At 37.8% G+C, this 16,748-nt stretch overlaps 1 protein-coding gene across 1 annotated transcript; it reads right to left on the bottom strand.

Annotated features, from left to right (window-relative positions):
* Nucleotides 1–1,213: 1,213 nt before the first annotated feature.
* LOC110879487 (lysine histidine transporter-like 8) lies at nucleotides 1,214–5,120 on the bottom strand. The gene is made up of 5 exons (XM_022127945.2): nucleotides 4,628–5,120; nucleotides 2,841–2,974; nucleotides 2,147–2,574; nucleotides 1,873–2,004; nucleotides 1,214–1,790 (listed from the first exon to the last, which is right to left on the bottom strand). The coding sequence occupies exons 1-5, from the start codon at nucleotides 4,996–4,998 to the stop codon at nucleotides 1,305–1,307; spliced, it is 1,551 nt and encodes a 516-aa protein (XP_021983637.1). The 5' UTR covers nucleotides 4,999–5,120; the 3' UTR covers nucleotides 1,214–1,304.
* Between the last annotated feature and the right edge of the window lie 11,628 nt (nucleotides 5,121–16,748).

Genomic DNA, 16,748 nt, shown 5'->3' with positions numbered 1-16,748 from the left:
ATGGACCTAAGTTGCATTTTATTCTAAATTCTATTTTTGTAGTGAAATTGATCACTCCGTCGTATCGAACGGGTTCCTCTACTATTATTACAATTGTCTTTATACAAGGGAAATTAAATATGTAGTTTTGGTTTTGAGTATAAAAAGAAACTTGTATCCATACATCAAAGAAAGAAAAGAAGTGAAATGAGAGATAAAAAGAGGTGAAGAATAAAAGAGAGATGACTGCATAATGCCTTAAACATGATATGGGAGAAGATATTAATACGCTTGGGTTCAAGATACAGAATTAACGGTATGGAAATACTAGGAGGATTAAACCGCCAAATGTGAACCAAACCCGCTTAATGCCAATTATAATTATAACTATAATCTGGATTATATTTTAAACAAACTTAATCCAGATGCTGTTATAAGTGTTTTTATTGGCAAGTTGCTTTAGTAGAATTTCTTGGGACATTAAATTTCTTGCATTGATCCTTAAACTATGGCTTTAAATGTGATAGTTTGAAGTCAAATTGAGTACATGTGGGATAAAACTTTGAAGAAGCATATACTAAATTAGGGTAAAGTTCTTGTACAAATAATCTTAACATACTAAACATACAAATTGAAGGAAAACTCAAAAAGACAAGGTGGCATTTTTGTAATTATCAATAACTATCAAAGTTACTCTACAAATACCTCTAAAAAAACCTAACCACTCCCCCCACCCCCAAAAAAAACCTAAACCCCCCACCCCCCACCCCCCCCACCCCCCAAAAACCTAAAAAAAAGCTACCCCCCCCCCCACCCCCAAAAACCTAAAAAAAAAAACCTAACCCCCCCCCCCCACCCCCTAAAAAAACCTAACCCCCCCCCCCCACCCAAGCTAAAATGCTAAAAACTAAACCCCCAAAAAACCTAAAAAATCTAAAAAAATAAAAAAAACACACAAATTATTTTATTTTATTTTTTTAACATTTTTTATTAAAAAATCGCTACTTTTAGTAGCAGCAAAAAAAAAAATTTTTTTTTTTTTTTTTTTTTTTTGCTAACGAAATGTAGCGATTTTTTAATAAAAAATGTTAAAAAAAAATTGTGTTTTTTTAGGTATTTTTGGTTGTAACTTTGATAGTTGGTGGTAATTACAAAAATGCCACCTTGTCTTTTTGGGTTTTCCTTCAATTTGTATGTTTAGTATGTTAAGATTATTTGTATTTGATCTTTTGCCTACTAAATTATACTTGATAAAATTTCAAACAACTTACAGTCACAAACATACAGTTCTCTAAACAACTGCAATCAACCATGATCATCAACCGTTAGATTGGTTTGAAGAACTTCAGTTTAAGTCCACTATTAACCATGCTCCAAATCCCACCCAGTGAAAATGCTAAACTGAAGGCAATCCCGAGCCACCCGAGTGTCCAATTAAAGTACCAGTTGAAGCTATATTTGGCAGGTCTCTTGATAAGAACCCACATGAAACATGGGTATGCGAATGTGACTGGAAGGGTCAACCCTCCTAACAAACCAGCAAGGCTGGAGAGGAAAGGGAGTGCTACACCGATAAAAAAATTGATAAACCCATAGACCACTCGGAAACCTGATCTAACCCACACTGAGCATGGTCGGTTCGTGCGGCTTGTGTAGCTAGCTTCAAAACTGTCGAAAACTGGCATGGAGTATATTTGAAAACTACTCAGGCAGCTGAACACAACTAGCAGGAATGTCATTGCAAGTAGCCCTCTTGAAATATCATGACTGTGGAATGCAAATAACGCGTTCAGAATCCCTCCTGATGGCATCTAGAAAACAAAAAAAAACACAAAAATTTAAGTTTTGTGATTCGTTTAATGATTTAGATAATCGCAAATCCTATACACTTACAAGGTTTCCGTAAGCCCAAAAACCTCCAATTGCCACTGGGAATAGACACATTGCAATGAAGAAATACGCAACCTTGGCTCCTTTCCACATTGGCACATGAGCAGGATGCTTGAATGTTGATGGCATTGTAGACTAAAATGAACCATAAAACGTAGGTTTATTGTAATTATCTCTACCATAATTAACATATGTAATTTAATACCTTAAGGAGTTTTCACTTGTATGGTCAAACATTGTTCAATTATAAAGTCAAAACAGAACACATATTACATACCTGAATCTCAAGGACAAGGTTGTGGCCTCTAAATGCAAATGCAATGATACCAAGTGCATTAAGAAACGAAAAAATTGAGGCTGAAAATGAAGGCAATGGGACGGGTTCGTATGAGATGTTGGGTGGGCGTTGTTGGCTAACCGAGAGAACCCAGACCATGGTCGAGTAAAAGATGGCAGTGATTGCCCCTATGAGTGAAAGCCCGGCAATGGAGTTCAGGTTCGGGAGCTGAGACAACACGATGCATAACGTAGTGAAAACCAGATACCACTCGACAGTGGTTAACGGGTTTGAGGTACAAAGCGGCCCACAAACGATCTCGAAGAAGAGTTTCATTGTCTCGCCTCCGATAAGAATCAATGCTGTTGCGGTTCCTGCTGACAAGTAAACCGTAGGGAATAGAGCTAACCATAACCCGGCCCGTTCACCTAAACAAAATATATGAGATATTATGAACTAGTTAATATCTATTAGGAGTGGAGAACATTTTAGGTCTGTCACAATTTTTATGGGCAATAGGGTTTCATGTTGTATCTGACATATAATATCATGTAATGTATGGAATCTCTAATGGACAAATATGAAACCAATTTTTTCAAATATATGTCAATTATTTTATAAAAATATTTTCATGACAATATCAACACTGTCAAATCATTTTTATAAAAACATTTATAGAGCGGGTGTGAATTACCAAAAGCGGCTTGAGCAAGTTCCACATATCGGTTGTACCTCTTCCCCGGAACTGCTTCATGAAGTTGTACCAGGATCCACAATGTGTATAATTGCCAAAAGTATGCTATGGTTAATGACACTATGCCCCAACTCCTACATAAACCATGTATGGTAGATATAAATAATTGTTATTTAATATTGTAAAATTTGTAACATTTCTTCTAAATGTTAAAAAGTTCATATTTTACTTAACACATCATTATACAAAATCCTGCTTTATAAATTATAATAATTTTAAATATAACCAAACAAATAAATGATTAAAAAACTCAATTTTTATTTGGTAAACATTTCTACTTCAGGATGAAAGTATAGAAACAGAGACCAATAATTGAATAGTACATTTTCATAATAATAGTAAAACAATAAATGATTTGACGTCTACTAATGTAACTGTACACGACAATTGTGTACATTTGTCCGTGCAAGGCGTGCATAAACTTATTTAAATAGATTGTTTTTTTTTTTAACATTTTATTTGTTATAATAAATACTTACAAATGATGTTATGATTCATACTTATACGTCAAATCATGTGTATTATTTTAAAACATGTAAAAAGCACTGCCATAAGACTGGGCATTTGCCAATCAAATTAACGGTCTAGAAACCCTGGTCAATAATAATGACACATAAATCTATATAACTTTAACTTTCAACTTAAATAATAAAAAGATTACACTTTAGATTAGAAGAAAATCAAATAAGTGAAAAAAAGTGACACTTTATCATGATGTTATCGATGAAGAAAAGGAATCACCATGACTTTATGGCAAAAACAACGGAATAAAACAAAATGGGAGACAATTTTATTGGGAAAAAGAAACCTGTTTTTATAAGTTTTTCTAAATTTACAGATTTAAGAGTATGTGAGGCAGAGGCACAATTCTAAATGGTACTTACAAGTACCCTAAATCCCGATCTTTCAACCCAAAACTACCCTTGCATCGCAAAACCCACAAACCGACGCCTACATAACGCTACCCTCATCGAGTACTTATGCCCGTGACCCTTGCGACAGTGTAACCGCGTTACCTGAAGTACCCGCAACCACTACCCGCCTTATGCCCTAGTACGGTAGTACCCTAATAAAACATAATTACAAAAAAAACAACAATATAATCCTTCCAAAATTATGGGTATTTTCTTACATTTAAAACGCAAAATACATACATTTTATTAATTAATTGAACGGATCAAACTATACACTCTTCTTTCTGAAATGTTACAAGTAAAAATAACATTTCATTACTAAAATACTAAAAGAGAAAATTGCATTTTTCGTCTTTTACGTTTTCAATGAAACTACAGACGGTGTCCTTTAAGTTTAAAAAGGCGATGCCCTTTAAGTTTTGTGCCAAGGACACCATCTACAATAATGTTCAAACATAAAGGAAAAAAGCCAGTGTAGTTTTTAAACTTAAAGGATACCGCCTGCAAAATCACTGAAACGTAAAGGACGTAAAATGCAATTTTCTCTTACTAAAACGAAAACTAATGATAGTTTAGATATAAAATTATGATTGTTAATTCACTAATTAAACATAAACTAATTAACAGTTAACAATAGGCCTCAAAATACTAAAATAAAAAGTATTAATTTGTGCTTCGTAATTATTACAGGTATAAAATTATGCAAAGACAAATAATACAAAAATGACACGACCAAAACAACTTTTCTTTTTTACTAACAACTGAACCCCAACCTGTTAATGTTAACTAACTAAAAAAGAAAGAAAGAATTACCAGCCGAGAAAAGAGAAAGCAACGGGCAACACAAGAGCCTGAAAGCCGACACCGGCGTTGAGATTATGAAACGCCGCATAATGTGCATTGCCGTTCCGGGACTCGGTGATCGGAAGCCATGCATCTTGCGGGTTTAACTTCGTCAGGTGCCCCACTTCCTCCAAATACCCTTTCATGTTAACCAACACCCTCTTCATCGGCGTACCTATCGGACTCAAAAACCTCGGTGAAATAAACGACGTCGGTGTCCACGCCGTCGACGACTTCCCACCTTCCTTCGACATCTGCCCTGACGGCGTTTGTATCTCCGGCGTCGACAACCGTGGTGTTGTCGGTATGGATATCAGCTCCGTTTCTGGTCTCTCATCCATTCAAACGACAATGTTGGTAGTAGTAGGAGAAGAAATAATTGAAAGTGGAGTTCTGAGTGAGTGACTGAGTTCTGACGGTCAAATGTGTGTATTATTTATAGGAATGGTGTGGGAGTTTGGGAGGGAGAGATTGTGGCCGTTGGATTGAGTTTTTGACGAATCTCGAGTGAAAGTGAGAGTGGTGGTCTGAGTGAGAATCTTTGTGATGATGTGTATGATTTTATTATGTGTCGTTTTTCAATGGACAAGTCACGTTTACAGTTGAACCCTCAATTAACTCTTTGTGTACAATTGTAACTGCATCTCAATAGGGTTACAAGAGAAAAATGGATGATAAAAAGTACAGTGTATTATGCATCTGTCTTAGATAAATATCGTAGTTTTGTAATGGAGCATGTTTACTTATGATCACATTTCATTAGTGTTTATGTAAACATATAAGTACTAACGTGTCACTTTTCCATCTTTGTAGCCTCGACACATTTTTTCAATAGTCAACATGGGATTCTCAAATTATTCATTATCTTCAACATGGTAATGATTATGTTTGTATCGATATCGTACCCATGTTGTGCGGTTGTATTCGGTTTGTTATGGCACTGGTGTGTTTAGGCCTGTAAATGAACTGAACGAACACGAACATAGGCATGTTCGTGTTCGTTTATTTAACTTTAACCAAACATGAACATGATGAACACGAACACGAACTCGAACATATAATTGAACACATTTTTTTGTTCGTGTTCGTTCATTAAGAAATCGGGCATGTTCGTGTTCGTTTATATTCGTTCGTTTAAAATCTAAATGAACAGTTCATAAACATAAACAAACACAAACGAACATAAACAAAAAAATCTAACTGAAATTTTTTAATACAAATAAACAAACATAAATGAACATGATTGAACAAACATATACGAACACAAATGAATGTATTGAACAAATATAAACAAACACAATTTAACATTAGTGAACGCAAACATACAAGTCTAATATATTTTAGTTCATCCAAAAACACATCTAAATTAGAGTTCACAGATCCTAAATTTTAGTTTTTTATATAAATATTAAGTAAGTGATGAGTTAGGATCTAAGAAAAATTTTAAAATTTCATTTTTTATTACTAGAAAACTTAATTACTAATTAGTTATATTTTTATAAGTAGTAAGAAAACCTAATATTTATATAAATATAACTATTTATGAATTTTCTAAAATTTAAACGAACATAAACGAACGTTCATGAACATAAATGAACGAACACAAGGAATGTTACAGACACTCGCTACAAATGAAAATACAAACAAACAATAATTGTTTCGTATTAGATAATTATATGAGAAAGTTGGTTTAGTGGTTAGTTACTTGGTTTCTCTCCTTGAGATCTCAAGTTCAACTCCCATTATCATCACTTTGAAGAACATTGATGGTGGCAATGAAGTTTCGCCAGTTCGAAACCGAGCTGAACCGGGTTTTACCGCAGTGGGCCTTCGGGCGGCGGGTTTTCCCCGAGAAACTGGTGGCTTGGTGACTCGGGTATGCATCAAACTTTGACCGTTATAGAGGGGGGATGCATTTGCTCGATTGAGGGCATCACAGGATGTTTATCCGGTGATTGAGTTGGCCGCAAAAATATATATATTTAGCGTACCTCTATTTTTGTTGAACTCCTTCATAAAAGGAGTAATTTGTTGTAAAACTTTATTATATATCTCATATAACCACTTACTCCTAAAACCATACATCGTTGTTTCTCATCTTCCCACCCATGGCGTCTTTGTCTTCTACCACTGGTGGTCTCAATTCCTTACACGCCCTTCTTTCAACCATTTGTTCCTAAAACCCTACATCATCGTTTCTCCTTTTCCCACCCATGGCGTCTTCGTCTTCTACCACTGATGGTCTCCTTCCCCTACACACCCTTCTTTACATGATGCCTCTCAAACTATCATCTTTTAACTACTTACTATGGCGAGCCCAACTCCTTTCTTTTCTTATGAGAAGTTATTATCTCATATTGACAGCTCTTCTCCTCATTCGTCTCCTACCACAATTATTGAAGACAAATTTGTCCCAAATCCAGAACTTGCATCATGGAATGATCGTGATCAACATGTCGTCATTCTCCTCAACTCTTCTCTTTCCAAATAGGCGACCAACGAAGTTCTTACTCTCATAACTATATACTATTGTAACGCCCAACTTTTTAAGTTTGAATATCAACATAAACTTCATACCAATTTTAGAAAATTTTTGACATGACCCATTCGTAAAGAAGACGATTTCCTGCTTTTTAACATAATCAATCAAAATACATTCTACGACACTTACAAAATATGCTAAAATTTAGAACCTTACACATTTCATCAAAACATTAAATCCGAACTATTCAAAATAAAGTTTAAACTTCAAACTACTACGATTATCCTAGTTACTAGTTAAACATTTACTACACAAAATGGTAATTTGACCCATTCAAAATAAGCAACTTGAACCGGAAGCGCATAAAAGTCGACATTGTGTGTGTTCGGTTCGAGCGCGCCGCAATTTAAGCATGGGATTTACCTATCATTCATAACAACAAAACATTTGTTAGTTCGTAATACATAACAATTCGAATCCTTTAATTACCTATCATTATTCGACTCGTTAACATGACATGTTACTTTACTAACATCCTTACTTCCATTCGGAAACATCCAACATACCACTTTCCGACTCATTTGTAATGAATCGCTACATACCATACATTTCAACATACTTACATCATTTGACCCGTTATGAACAAGTCAATTCCTAAACATTCCAACAATCATTCTACTTATCATTCCAACCCATTTAGACGGGTCATTTCATATTCACTACAACATCATCTTTTGAACATTTCTCAATATAAACTCTTTGCCTCTAATCAATCATGATCCATAATGGAAATTTACACTAAATTCATAGTACCAAATAGTATCATTCATAAATCTACAAATAAAGTAAATAAAGTTCATATAAACTTACCGTGATCTTGAGATGCTTGTGACTTCGAGTGACTTGTGCCTTCTTCTTTCTTCGTACCTATACGTCATAACTTCATACTTTAGCTTTCATAAACATTACTTCACACAAGTATCTTGATTTAGTCATCATGGCTTACATAATTACACATACATCCATTTTCATTTACATCACCATTAAATCGAGAGTTCATGTCAAATTTCAACTAAATCATTTTTATGCATTTCATCGAACACATGGCGTGCATACTACTTATAAAGTATGAAGTACAAGTAATTATAACACATCTATCCTCTTTCATCAATGGGTAAACGTGATCTTTCACAATCAATATCATAACCCTAATTCATATGACTTATAGCAAAATACCCATCAAAACCACATTCTATAGCACAATTTAACATCAACATCACCCAAATTCATTTCATAACTTTTCTTAACTCTAATTTCCTACAATTACATGTGGGTTTTGCTCCAAACTATCAATGTAATCAAAATTGCACATAGAAAAACTTCTATATGATCCTGTTATGTAGCATTCATGTTAAATCACACATTTAATCATGGATTATGTTGGGATTTAACCCTACCAGAGGAACAGATAATTAAAGCCAAAACTGGATCAGGTCAGTGGATCCAGAATAAGCAGATGTTATGCATACAAGTCTCTCCCCTTGAAAGTGGTTTCAACATCTGCTGACCTCCTATCTACTGATCTTACAAACTGCTGACCTACAACTACTGATCTAGTCAAAGACTGATGAAGAACTAAAGCCCTGCTACCCAATCTACTGTCTTAAGTCAAGCACTGCTGATCATGACAAGTACTGTTGGGTTCACAGCAGTGGAAGGATGCAGCAGCAGTTTTGTTTTCTTTATGTAATGTAATGTAATATCAGTAGTTAGCATAGCAGAGGTTGTATAGATCAGAGGTTAGAGTTTGTTAGGAGGTTAGATGTCACTTTCATGGTGACGTCAGCTTAGATGTTTCAGTAGTTTGCTCGTGCCTATAAATAGAACAGTGCTCTGTACTGTTCCATGAGCTCTTTCACCATCTTCTTCCTGCACGAACAAATACTGTGAGCTCAGGCTGAGGGGGAGTTTGTATTCATTCATGCATTGTAATCGTTATTGAAATAAATTCAATCTTTCGGTTCTTTGTGGAAAATGTTTGATTAAAGCAATTCTCCTATTTGATTGTGTACAAAGTTTGTTTCCATTATAATTCTGCTGCACAACTCATTCATCTTCATCTTATTTCAAACGTAAAACACAATCAAAACCAAACTCAGATCCTAATAGATTACACACAACCATCAAACATCACTAAATCATGAAATTAAACTTACTTGATGTGAAATTCACTTAGGGAATGAGCATTCCTAACTCATGCATTGGATTAATCACTGATTTCACCTTCAATTTGATTGAATTTAGTATGTTAGGGTTTTGAAGGAGAAGCTCCTCCTGGCTTCCTTCTCTCGATCGCACACACCCACACTAAAACACTGGGCATTTTTTCTTTAAGGGTTTTAATTATAAAACTTTCATTTTTAACCCCCTATCTTTTAGAACATATCACTTTATCTCATTTCTACTTACTAACTTGGTAAACTTTAATACATATATAAGATTTTGGATTTGTTTAAATGCTATAAATTTTAAAAATGCTAAAATTTCATGTTTACCATTTCTTTTCGTCAAAGTATTGCGATTAAGCATTGTAACGTGTCATACGAAATTTGGGGTGTTACAACTATTACAAGGAAAATTTTGATGGCGCTTGAAAATGCTTATAACAACTCTTTCGTAAAGCGTGTTCATTCGCTTTGCCATTCTCTTCACCAACTTGTAAAAGGTAACTTATCCGTTGTGGATATTGCTCGACAATTTAAAGCCTACTGTGATCAACTGGCTGCTATAGGCCAACCTGTTGCTGAAACAGATAAGCTACAATGGTTTCTCTACGACCTTGAACCTTATTTCGAGACATTTTCTATGGTTATTCGGGCTACAAAACCAGAACCTTTATTTCGAGATCTTCTTTCTCAGGTAGAAAGCCATGAGATGTTTCTCATGTCTCTTCATGGTACTGCTTCTCCTGTTGGTTTAATGCTTAACATCATCAGCCCAAATCTTCCCAGAACCATGGTAGGGGTAATTCTTCTCGGTGTGGTAGTTTTCATGGTAATCAATTTGCTACTCGAGGTTGCTGGTCAGGTCATCGATCTCCCCATTGTCAACTATGTCGTCAATGGGACTATGCATCCTTTTGTCCAAGGTTACATACTTATGCTAGCTGCACTCCTTGAGATGAAAACATGTCAATGTGTTCCATGCCAAATGTCATGTTACTCATGACACCCCATATTGGATTGCGGATACGGGAGCGACTGCTCACATACAACCTGACCATGCTAATCTTCATAATGTAACTCCTTACTAAGGTAAAATGCGTGTCACTTTTGGCAACCGTAATACACTCCCTATTATACATACGGGTACCTCATTTAATGTTAACAATTCACCACTTCATGATGTGTTAATCATTCCACACCTCATGAAAAAGTATTATTAAGAGTAAATTGCCAAAATCGTCCTTGAGGTTTAGGCCTTTTTGCCAGTTTCATCCAAAATGATTTTTTTTTTTGTGCCAAACAGCCCTTCACCTTTGGCCTTTTTTGCCATTTTCATCCAAGCCACTAACTTAGTTCACTTTTTATGTTAAGTTGAAAGATATTTGGATGAAACTAGCAATTATAAAACTTCATGGACTATTTTGGCAATTTACTCAAACTCTTTCTAATTTCTTTTATTTAATTAACTTTGTCACGTATATATAAAATAGAATCTACATGCAGTTTTTATAAAAAAAATAATAGTTTTGTCATATAATTTTTTATAAATTTTCATCCAAACCACTAACTTAGTTTTTTTTTTTTTTTTTTTTTTTTTTTGTTAAGGTGAAGGATGTTTTAAATTTGATAAATTTAGACAAAAATTAATATCCAGTTTTTTTATATAGCTGGAGCACATAACAATGTATTACAACTTTTAGTATTTAATCAAGTGTAGAGATAGAAAAAGTTGTAAAACTTTACATATTTTTAAATGTGTTGAGCACCCAAGAAATATGTTGGCAGAAATAAAATATTTATCTAGTTAAGATTATGAGGGTAACTAACTAATATTTATTCTGAGTGGTTTGAGTAAAGATACTTTTGGTTCATTGCATTATACTTACTATTTGGTGGGTAATTTTAAGGTTTGGTAACGATACGTTGTTTGATGGGGGGGGGGGGCAGTGACTTCTGGTTTTTGTTAGGAGCGAATTTAAAAGAGTAGAAGATGAATTACAAACTTGGTACATATGATAAGATTTGTTTATTTGACATTTTTCTATAAGGTCACTACCATTTTAATTTTATAAAATTTAGATGTTGAAGTAGATTTTATTTTTAAAAAACTGATGTATATAAAAAAATTGAAAATTATTTTTTGTCTTACTTTATAAACTTTAAAAGATCCTTCACCTTAATATAAAAAAATAACTGAGCTATTTGTTGGATGAAAATTTATAAAAATTATGTGACAAAACTATTAATTTTTTTATAAGAACATCATGTATATTCCGTTTTATATATATGTGACAAAATTAATTAGTTAAATAAAAGAAATTAAAAAGAATTTAAATAAATTGCCAAAATCGTCCCTGAGCTTTTATATTTGCCAGTTTCATCCAAATATCCTTTAACTTAACAGAAAAAGTAAACTAAGTTAGTGGTTTGTATAAAAATGGCAAAAAATGCCAAAGGTGAAGGGCTATTTGGCACAAAAAACTTATTTTGATTGAAACTGGCAAATAGACCTAAACCTTAGGGACGATTGTGACAATTTACTCTATTATCAATTAGCAAATTAACCTCGAATCTTGACGTCCTATTTTCTTATCCCTCTTTTACTATTCAGAACCACATAACCCACCAAGTGCTAGCTAAAAGTGGTTGTGAAAATGGTTTATATGTGGTACAAGATGGACCTAAAGCTCTTTTTGCAAACCATGGTGTTATGAATTATGGCATCAATGTTTAGGTCACGCGTCTTTTGATGTTATTTCTTTGTTGCACAAGTCGGGTGCTTTGCGTGTTACTTCGTTGCTACCTAAACCTATTATTTGCAAGTCTTACGTCAACTTTCTAAATATCATAAACCAGTAATTATACCTGCATTACGCTACAGGATAGTGCCTTTTCTTAGTGTAACGTTTTGACGGGCTATTTTGAAAATCCAAACGAAGGGAAAACACACTAAGTAATAATGATGATCCAAAAAGCAGGAAAAACTAAATCGTTATAAAAACGTATCTTAAAAAAATCACCAAAAAGAAATTATATTATATAACATCTTAAATTACAAAGTCGGTGGCACAGCCACCGACAAAAGACAAAATTGCCCCGCGTTTCTTTTGAAATTGAATGATGCTTTTGAGTATTTAAGGAATTTCAAACCTAAACACACGTGGTGGCTTCTTCAATCTCCATGGCTTCCTCTTTGTTCTTTCCTTGGTTTTAGAACGGACGATGGGGTTTAGATTCCCTCATACAATACTCAAATCGTTAAGACAAGATTAGGAGAGTATCGAACGTAAGTTTCCTTTATTTTCAGATGCACTTTGAAGGGGTATGGTCCCAAAAAGTCGCGCAAACCTCCGCCCCAGGTTGCGTGCGAGACCATACTCCTTATTTCAGAAAACTTATTAATAATATCCACGCGCGACCTACACACGTTGTAGTTTATCCCGCGCGAGGCAAGGCCCACAAGGGGCTCAGATATCAGCACTTAGCATAAAACAATGGAACAAATGAGCATGCTAACCCTGCGCGGGTTAGTTGCTGTCCAACAAGAGCCACTCAGTAGGGAAGCGCACGGCTACCTACAGTGGTACATAAGGTACAAGTGGCAGTAAAAGGAGCCAATGAGCGTCTAGCAGGCTCTGGTCAATCGTGCGCCACGATCGCCTGACGAGAAGTACACAAGGACGCCTACATGGCACCAATCAGAGGACGGAGACAACTGTCCCACGATCTCCACTTGTCTGCTGATGACAGAAGGACAACAAGGCCGACAACAATGACACGTGGCTCCAATCAAGGTGCGCCAGCACCGACGAACGTCTAGAAGCCACTAAGCGGTCGACACCAGTGAGACAAAGAGCATATCCGTTTTGTTGTCCGCTTCCGGCCCAAGGCCCATCAGCCCATAACCCCTTACACCTCTCCGGCTATAAATAGAGACCTCATTCCACAGGTTAAACATTCTATTCCCTCTACTCTCACTCTTAGCTCTTAATTACTCTCAAAGCGGTCGCTTATTCTCAAGCCGGAGCCTGGTTAAGAGGGAAACCCCCACATTCCCCTCTTAACGAGTAACGGTGTTCTGTTTTGCAGGATCGATTATCAAGTCGGAGCTCAAATATCCATAAGAAGATTAACCATTATGAAAGGAACATAAACCAATCTAATTAACTTCCTAATTAGATCAGTGTTTCTTCATTGGCGCCCACCGATTTTTTCCTATAACCACCCTCATCTTCTTTTATTTGAGCCTTTGACATCTTTTTCATCCTTCGACTATGACTGGTCAAGGAACTATTCCAGAGTTCGGTTTCGGAACCAACTCTAACACGGCGTTGGGTGAAGGAATCCAAAACTTCCAAGCCCAACAAATCGAAGAAATCGGCGAAGTTGAAATCACCAATAACGGGGGTTCCGCGCGGGAGCTTCACCCGCATCACCCAAGTGGTCACCCCAGGGAACAACGGAGAAGGACCTTCGAACACAGCGCCACCTCAAAATGTATCTGCATTACTAGGCTTACCAGAAGGCGAAACCCCAGCCTCGTGGTATGCCAAGAACATCGCCACCATCAATGCAGCATACCAATCGCTGATCGCGCAGCCAGCAGTTTTGACGGCAGAACCGTCCTTGGTCACCCCTCAGAGTCAGGGGGTGCGCCAAATGCCCCCACCAGCCAATCTACAAGGCAGAATCAACAGGCCTCCCCCTACAAGACGTTTAAGCGTACAAGACACGCGCGATACAAGAGGGGAAACGGATAGTTACTACGACTATCCGTCGAACCTTCAACGAGGCCCTGTTCATAGCCGGCTCACGCCGCGCAACATGAACAACGAATGGGAAGAAACGGACCCGTATGATCCCACATGGGAAGGTGACGAGGAATCGTCAGTCTTTAATCGTTTACCAAAAAACCATGAGTACTACAAGCCAAGACAACACATTGGCTACACAGAAGAAGCTGAAAGAGATTTCCGCCTGGCATACCGACCAGCGGAAGCTGCGGAGCACTCCAAGTTTATCCCGAAAATTGCACTCGCGCCGCTTTCACGAGAGAAGCTACCCCCGACTGTCGGGAAATTCAATGGATTGACTGATCCAGACGATCACGTCAGAACATTCACGAGTGTGGGCTGCATGGGAGGTTGGAACATGCCCATGTGGTGCCACCTGTTCATTCAAACTCTTACCGGGGCGGCTCGCGCCTGGTTTGACAGCCTTCCGCCTGGGAAGATTAAGTCATGGACAGATTTCAAGACCCAATTCTTGAGCTACTTTAGCCAACAACGTCGCTACCAACGCGACACAGCCGAAGTAGAAGATATTTGGCGAAGAGATGGTGAAGGTCTGGAGGACTTCATTACGCGTTTTAACAAAGAATGTCTGGAAATAGGCGGCGTCAGTGAGCAACTCATGCGCTGTCACTTCAAAAAGGCTATACGCTGCGATAGTCTCATCCGAACCATCACAGGCAAAGATGGAATGCCAAAGGAGTGGGATAAACTAATGGAAGCTGCAAAAATCGTCGCGCAAACTGAGGAGTCCCTTGCTGGTGGAAAGGGCTACTACCCTGAGGATCGATTCTCAAGAGGAAGTACGCGCGACAACAACAACAAGCGTAACAAATACAAGAGTAATGACTGGAAGTCTGAGAGACCAAGAGGCCGCGACGACAGGCCGCGCTACAGAGAAGATGCGCGAGAAACGATTGACCGAATTGGTTACAGGAAGGCGGTCAGAGACGACAATCGTGACAAACACTGGACTCCGCTCACAAAAACGCCAAAGGAGGTATTGATGACGGAGAATATCGATTTCAAGGCTCCCAGGCCAATGACAAACAAGAAAGGGCAAGACCCCAACTTGTACTGCGATTTTCACAAAGATTCAGGGCACCTGACCAACGACTGTTATAGCTTGCGCCAAGAAATCGAGAGAGCGCTCAAAAGCGGTAAGCTAAGCCATTTAGTGAAGAATGTACGCAAGGAAACCCGTCAACTCCAGCGCCACGACGAAGGAAACCACAAAAAGGTCCGACGACTAGAGACTCACATGGTCAACGGACCCAGGTATAGCGCGAAAGAGAAAGGCAAACGCCCTTATGAACCTTTTTGGCAAGAGCAGCAAGTTATATTTCCGGTAGTGCGCGGCGGACCTCGCGCCACACGTCCCGTCGTCATTACCGGTATAATCGGGCATTATGAAACTGACTACATATTCATAGACCCGGGAAGTACTGCTGACATCATTTACGAACAATGTTTCAATCAGTTGGATGAGGAGGATAAAGCGAGACTCGAGCCAGTCGATTATCCTTTATCTGGCTTTTGCAACGAGATGGTTTTTCCACTCGGACAGATCAGTTTCCCCGTCACGCCCTCTGACGGGAAACACTCAAGAACAACAAATGTGAACTTTATGGTAATGCCAGTGAAATCGAGGCATGATGTGCTTATTGGGAGGGAAACACAAGGTGAGCTAAACATGGTGACTTCAACGCCCCATTCTGCGATCGGTTTCCCAACCAAGACAGGAGTAGCAATCATATATGCCGAGAAAGAAGTAATGTCAACTGAAGAGCTGCGCCCAACAAAGGCGGCGAAGGTCTCCACGACCGAGCCAGAGAAATGGGTTTTAAACCGGAAATACCGAGAGCAGACTGTGACAATTGGCCACGCCATTTCGTCAGACATCAGAACACGTCTAAAGCAACTGCTGTTTCGAAACATGGATATATTTGCCTGGACCCCGGCAGACATGACCGACGTCCCGCGCAACATAACCGAGCATTGCTTAAACACGTACCCCTCTGTCGAGCCAAAGGTCCAAAGAAGGCGCAGCCTAGGAGCAGACAAGACAAAAGTAATGAACGAGCAAGTATGTGAGCTGCTCAAAGCCGGGATCTTGCGAGAGGTAAGATATCAGAGTTGGGTTGTGAACCCAGTGATGGTCGAAAAGTCAAACGGCGGATGGCGCATGTGCGTAGATTACACCGATCTCAACAAGGCGTGCCCAAAGGATTGCTATTCATTGCCTGAGATCGATAAAAAAATAGATTCTCTCGCGCCATACCGGTGGAAGTGCTTTTTGGATTGCTACAAAGGATACCATCAGGTTCAGATGAAGCTAGAAGATGAAGACAAGACAGCGTTCAGAACTGATCTTGGAATCTTCTGCTACACAAAGATGCCTTTTGGCCTGAAGAATGCAGGCGCGACATATCAACGCTTGATGGACAAGACCTTTGCAGGTGACATCGGAAAGCATATTGAGGTTTATATCGATGATCTAGTGGTTAAAAGTCCCGAGGAGGACCAAATGTTGAAAGACATCGAGAAAACGTTCAACTCATTGCGCAGCGTAAATATGAAGCTAAATCCAGCCA

The sequence above is a fragment of the Helianthus annuus genome, chromosome 9, assembly GCF_002127325.2.
Source record: "Helianthus annuus cultivar XRQ/B chromosome 9, HanXRQr2.0-SUNRISE, whole genome shotgun sequence".
Lineage (NCBI taxonomy): Eukaryota > Viridiplantae > Streptophyta > Magnoliopsida > Asterales > Asteraceae > Helianthus > Helianthus annuus.
Note: the sequence above shows the minus strand (reverse complement) of the source record. Positions and strands in the feature narration are given on the sequence as shown.